This window comes from Lissotriton vulgaris, chromosome 12 (genome assembly GCF_964263255.1).
Source record: "Lissotriton vulgaris chromosome 12, aLisVul1.2, whole genome shotgun sequence".
NCBI lineage: Eukaryota > Metazoa > Chordata > Amphibia > Caudata > Salamandridae > Lissotriton > Lissotriton vulgaris.
The window spans coordinates 607,862,065-607,868,705 of record NC_141700.1 but is presented as its reverse complement, the minus strand read 5'-3'; the positions used below and the strand labels follow the sequence as shown (position 1 = coordinate 607,868,705).

The following is a 6,641-nucleotide window of genomic DNA, read 5'->3' as shown; positions in this document are numbered from 1 at the left end:
CGTGTCTGTTTGGTGGAGTTGTTTGCTAAATAAAGATTCACTACGCTACCCCCTTGGAGTGCTTGACTCTTTTGAAAAAACAAAGGAAGTCGTGGCAGTATATCTATATATATATATATATATCTTTATCTATATATTTTTATCTATATATTTTTTTACACACATCTAATTGGCACATGTACTCTTAATAGTCACATTTTCGCTTCCATCTCCAAAACAGCTGAAAAATAATTAATTGCATCAAAAAGAGGCATTGGATGATGAAAAGACTGATGTGCCATTAAAATTTGGCGTATTTCTGTTCAATGGTTTCAGGGTTGAGTGCAGAGAATGTTTCCTTTGGGAAAACCAATGTCAGTTACAAATTTCACAAATGTTGGGACACTTCTCCTAACTTTTGATCCAGCTGAACAATGTGCGCCAAATAATGTGATCAATGATTGCCTACTAAACAGTGCTTACCTAAGTTTGGTGCAAACTGCTAAAGGGACACAATTATTAAGGGAGAGAATAATGTGATTTATTATCATGTGAAGTGCCAACCATAACAGAAAAGGGGCAACTGTGCCTCTGTAATATAAACATACACCCAAATAGGGTGGCAGGAATCAGCAAAAACGAGGGGTCAGCATAGAAATCTAAAATATACCTACAGAGAGAAGGGTTAGGTACAGAGGTAAGAAGCCAAACAGGTGTGTCTGATTGAACAGTACGGACAATGGATGGGCGGACAAAAAAAGAACCCCAAGTTAAAGCACCTGTAGCTGGTAAAGGTGAAGAATAAGAACTAGGTCATTCCTTTCATTAGAGTGCTGTCTACAAACTATCACTTCGCCAAGGGCTTCTCTGAACAAAGTATTTCACCCCCATGTATAACAAAAAATACACCTTTATTCATTTTCATAGATTTATGTAGTAGTATATTTTTGGTCCATCATTAAAATCACAAGAAATCTGCTACTGACAATTTAATACAATCAATTCTCTGGAGCTCCACTTCAATGAACATGATTGTTGCAATTCTCAGTTCCCAGGGCTTTGTCTTTGAGCCACTGCTTGGCCGGTTGTGGTCATCGAGGTAGTACAAGCAGCCTACCGAACCGGTTTGAAATGATGAAGAAAACAAAAAAGGAGGCAGCGGAATAACTAACGTCTCCCACAGAACACACCACAATAAATGGCTGGTTGAACATGAAGGCTCTCCTCAGCAGAATAAAGTGGTCATCTTCGGTGATCTGCTCCAATGGCTTCAGTCACATTACTAAAGCCTTGCTCCCTGCAAACAGAGGAGAGAACGTCAGATTTCAACTAACAGCTCTTCAAAAAGTCAAATTCACTCAACAATGACACAAAACCAGTCACAAAATATTTTTATTAAATGTCATAATCAAGAATATTGGCTACACAAATCTTTTATACAATTTCTCAGAGAAGTCTACATTATATCAGGTGAATTTTCTAGGGATCAGAACCTAAGCTGAACTTAAACTGAAATGCCTTTAAAACCCTGGGAAGAGAAAGGATCGAAATTGAAGCTCAACATGACCTGGCCATGTATACTAACCACAAACAAGAAGATATAGCATTCGACATACATCATTAGGAGCTTCACTGTCACAAGTAAAGTACAGATTAGTCCAGAGTTAGTTATATGGTAGTTGCCTTTATATACACTTTATAACCCTAATGAAGCGCCAAAGTATGCCTGTAGGTGGATATCAATCTACTATGGGAAGTACTTATGTGGAAGAGAGTCTGGCAGGTGGTTTATGTAAGTGGTGTCACTGTTGGATGTATGTATGTATTGGCATACTTGTATAGCGCTATGTCTGTCACCCAACGGGCATCCTGGCGCTTAGACTGTGATCTTCCATACACGATGTTATCAGCTGCTAGTCCCACTTACTCTGCTCTGGGAAAGAGGTGAGTTTTTAAAGCTTTCTTAAAAGAGATAATATCTCCCAGAGTTCTCAAACCCAATGGCAAGGAATTCCACAGTCTAGCTGCAGTATACCTGAAGGAGCGACCTCTCATCCGGGATCTCAAAATCTTGGGAACTAATACCAAGCAAGCTGAAGCCGAGCGGAGAGATCTGGAAGGAGTATACCAGGAAAACAAATTTTGTAGTGGTGCCGGTCCCTGGCCATGAAGGGCTCTAAACACCAGGCAGAGGGCTTTAAAATCAATCCGCTGGGAAATCGGCAACCAATGAAGATCCTTTAGTGCCTTTGCAGACAAATCCGAGCGGCGGCGTGAGAGAGCAAGTTTGGCAGCAAAATTCTGCACGCGTTGCAGTTTCCCCACCAAAGTCGTTGGTGCCCCCAGAAGTAATGCATTGCAATAGTCGAGTCTGCTCAAGACTATGCTCCGCACTACCTCTGGTCTGGCCTGCGCGGGGAGCAAAGGTAAGATTTTTCGCAGCGTGCGGGGCAAGGCCATACATGTACTCACCATTTTGTTCACAGCCACATCCAGCTGAAGGTTGGAACCAAACTCCACTCCCAGGTTCCGAACAGAATCAGCCGGTGCGCTAGTGCCCTGAAAGGAAGGGGGCCAAAAGTCCTGTGGAAGAGGTCTAGGAATACGGTCCGTTGAACAATGCATCACCTCAGTTTTAGAGCTGTTGAATTGCAGCGAATTCTGACACAGCCATTCCGCCGTGGATGTCATACAGCGGTGAAAGGTTTCTTGTGACACAGCCTCCTTGCCCTCAAACGAGAAGACAAGCTGGGTATCGTCCGCATAGTTGGTGACTGCTATGCCAAAAGATTTTATTAATCTGATCAGGGGGCGGAGGTAAAGATTGAAAAGAATTGGGCTAATGGCTGACCCCTGGGGTACACCCTGACTCACCCCTCTGATGTTAGATTTGAAGGGTGGCAGGGCCACCACCTGATGTCTATGGCTGAGATACGACACCAGCCACTCAAGGGCTAGGCCAGACACCCGTCTCTTCCAGCCTCCTGATAAAGATCGTATGGCTGACCGTATCGAACGCGGCCGACATGTCACTTGACAGACTGCCTACTAAAATACTAAATATATTTAAAAAGCACACATGAAATCCTTCTTAATAAGAAGTGCCTTAACCACCTTGTGCCCCCAAAACCGAAAAACTTACAGATTCCCAACTAACTCCTGGAGTTACTATGCAGCAATCTTGACTGGGCTCAACTGCCGGAGCACAGCACGACACTCGCATCACTAGACTGTTGTAATGGCCACCAGGCATTCATTTCCAGGCACCAAAGAAGTGGTGATGGAACAAATTTCAGAGTGGGGGTGCTGCCCTTAATGTTATATCCCTGAAGGCATAGGGATTGTGAAAGATCCAAGAGTCATACAAAAAGCACAAGTGAAGAAAATGTGCTTTGTCCATTCAGCAGGAGAGTGGCAAGGGTGTGGTATGTATATAGTGGTGCATTTTGGATAGGGTGACCAAACGTCTGTAAATTTCAGGGACCGTCAGTGATTTGGCCCTCAATGTCTGCGACAATCCCTTTAATGGACGCCTTTTGTACATACTTTTGGGCATTAGAGAACAGCGCTGTTCCCTTGCAAGAAACCTCAGTTCCCTGATGGGGCCGCCTAGGAATCTTCATCTAAGCACAGGAGAAGCCCCACCCCGCCCACTGTCATTCTGTATGCAGTGGATTGTTGCATACAGAATGACAATAGGCCAGTCTGGGCTGTTACAGCATGTGATGGGCCTCCTCCAGCCTTCACCTAGGGCAGGGCATTCTGTCAGATGGAAGAAATATACAAAATAAATGTACAAAAACTCCCATGCTGCTATCTGCCAGTCCATGAAAAGAAACTAGCGAAAGAAGTTAAAAATAAGACATTACAATTCTTTCACAGTCTCATCATTTCAGAGCTGAAGCATTTTCAATATTATATACAACGAAGCCATAGTTGCTGCTTTTTTATTTTATGCAACTGACACCCATTGAAAAAGCCAATAGTCATGGCTTGTTGTGTCATGTTACTGGATACAAACCTTGTTGTTTGCGTGCTGTCCGTGAGAGGAGCCGTGAGAGGAGCCAACTCACCGCCTGTTCCCGAGTAGAGGGGAAAAAAACGCTGAGACTTGCCGGACCCGCTCCGCGGGTCCCGCTGCGCCAGGAGCACCTGGGGAGAAGAGGAGAAGAACAACTGACCCCTCCCGCACCGGCAGGGCTGCGAGCAGGCTAGCAGGGACTCCGTTGACCAGGAGTCCCCGCGCGGAACACCTGTGGCCGCTCTCCCTGCCGGACACGCCCCCTGACAGCTCAAAAGCTGTCCAGTGCTTCCAGCCTGTGGGAAACCTTGTTGTTTGCGTGCTGTCCGTGAGAGGAGCCGCGAGAGGAGCCAACTCACCGCCTGTTCCCGAGTAGAGGGGAAAAAACGCTGAGACTTGCCGGACCCGCTCTGCGGGTCCCGCTGCGCCAGGAGCACCTGGGGAGAAGAGGAGAAGAACAACTGACCCCTCCCGCACCGGCAGGGCTGCGAGCAGGCTAGCAGGGACTCCGTTGACCAGGAGTCCCTGCGCGGAACACCTGTGGCCGCTCTCCCTGCCGGACACGCCCCCTGACAGCTCAAAAGCTGTCCAGTGCTTCCAGCCTGTGGGAAACCTTGTTGTTTGCGTGCTGTCCGTGAGAGGAGCCGTGAGAGGAGCCAACTCACCGCCTGTTCCCGAGTAGAGGGGAAAAAAACGCTGAGACTTGCCGGACCCTCTCTGCGGGTCCCGCTGCGCCAGGAGCACCTGGGGAGAAGAGGAGAAGCACAACTGACCCCTCCCGCACCGGCAGGGCTGCGAGCAGGCTAGCAGGGACTCCGTTGACCAGGAGTCCCTGCGCCGAACACCTGTGGCCGCTCTCCCTGCCGGACACGCCCCCTGACAGCTCAAAAGTTGTCCAGTGCTTCCAGCCTGTGGGAAACCTTGTTGTTTGCGTGCTGTCCGTGAGAGGAGCCAACTCACCGCCTGTTCCCGAGTAGAGGGGAAAAAAACGCTGAGACTTGCCGGACCCGCTCCGCGGGTCCCGCTGCGCCAGGAGCACCTGAGGAGAAGAGGAGAAGAACAACTGACCCCTCCCGCACCGGCAGGGCTGCGAGCAGGCTAGCAGGGACTCCGTTGACCAGGAGTCCCTGCGCCGAACACCTGTGGCCGCTCTCCCTGCCGGACACGCCCCCTGCCCTGTCAGCACCCTACATAACGGGGCGGGGCTGCCGCTGCGCGGGAGCGACCGGGGTGAAGACCGGGCAAAGAGCGGGCCGTTTGAGGCCGTTCGAGTACGGCAGAGTCCGGCCTAGGCCCACCCCCCCTGGTCGAGTGGAAGGCCATAAGGTAGGCGGCGGTTTTCACACTAATATCTCCTGTTCCTTGGTGTTGCTAACACAGCCTGGGATGCTCCCGAGTAGCCATGCGCTATAGAAGAGCCTTTTAATAATAATAATAATAACAGCCTGACTTTTATGTACAACCCTGTCAACTGTACCCCCTACAATGACGTTACGGTCAGGCAAAGAACGATATGTGCAAATCCACACTTCCAAGGGAGTTGTATCCGGTCCCCTTGACGCTTTTATAACACGGGCTACTGGAATCCTGGAGAAGGAAATTGCAATGGTAGAGAAAAGACTCAATAGATCTCATCAGTGGCAAGCGATCATCATTGGGGGCTTTAGCTAATTCGACCTCCCCTGTGCCCACTGCCCCACATGCTGCCTTTAACTGCGTCCATACTACTTCTACAGACGCAATCGTCCATTTAGAAAGCATAGGGGCGAGCTCATCAGCTGATATCCTGAAGGAAGAAAGGCACAGTATAGAAGCATCCCAATGCAGCCAGGGGGATGATGATGAGAATGATTCATTGACTAGTGGGGGGCCTGATCCAAGCCAGCTTTCGGGATATCTCCCCATTAACCACTCTAATAATTCTAATCCCGCTGAAACCCCCAACCACCCTGTACCCAACCCTGGTCCCAACACTAAAAAGAGAAAGTTGGACTCTAGATTGTCGGGGGAGAGAGATTTAAAAATTCCTAAAGTAAATGAAGCCCAAGATGATACAAGACAGGAGTCTGAGCTTCTCCCAGACCCTCTAATCCCCTCTGTATTCACCAACATGCTATGCCCTTCCCTTTCGGCCTTGGGCTCCTCAAGTACCTGCCCCATGTGCCTTAATAGTGATGAAGTTTTGTTAGCTAAAATGGAGGCCATGTTTAAAACTTTACTTCTGCCTGTCCTGGAGCGGACAAGGCTCATGACCTCAAAAATAGATAGTATGGAGGCTTTGATTAATTCAAACCATGCGATGCTACAAACATTACTTGGCACAAACCACACGGGTGCCAGTAAAATACCAACAACGACTAAGGCCCCTGGTAACAATAATATGGCAAGGGGTAAACCACTTCTTAATATAGCACCAGGGCCGAACACTACCACGCTTAAAGGGGGAGAAAAATGTAACACAACATCTTCTAAACCAGGCACTAGCACCCATGTCCAGGCACCCAAGCCGTACTCAAAAACTCTGGACAAACAAAATACTGGTGGGCGTCAATCTATGGGACCTCCCCCGCAACCTTCCTCAAACCCTGCCCCCCCTAGCACGCAAAGAGACCAACGTACTGCCTCCACTAACTACAGGGAG

At 48.4% G+C, this 6,641-nt stretch overlaps 1 protein-coding gene across 1 annotated transcript in view; it reads right to left on the bottom strand.

Annotated features, from left to right (window-relative positions):
• Positions 1-871: 871 nt before the first annotated feature.
• Positions 872-6,641, bottom strand: part of DHODH (dihydroorotate dehydrogenase (quinone)) — a 149,334-nt gene continuing 143,564 nt past the window's right edge. Inside the window, exon 9 of the mRNA XM_086945534.1 lies at positions 872-1,276. Coding sequence (XP_086801660.1) covers positions 1,222-1,276 — 55 coding nt within the window. The 3' untranslated portion in view covers positions 872-1,221. The remainder of the gene's footprint in view (positions 1,277-6,641) is intronic.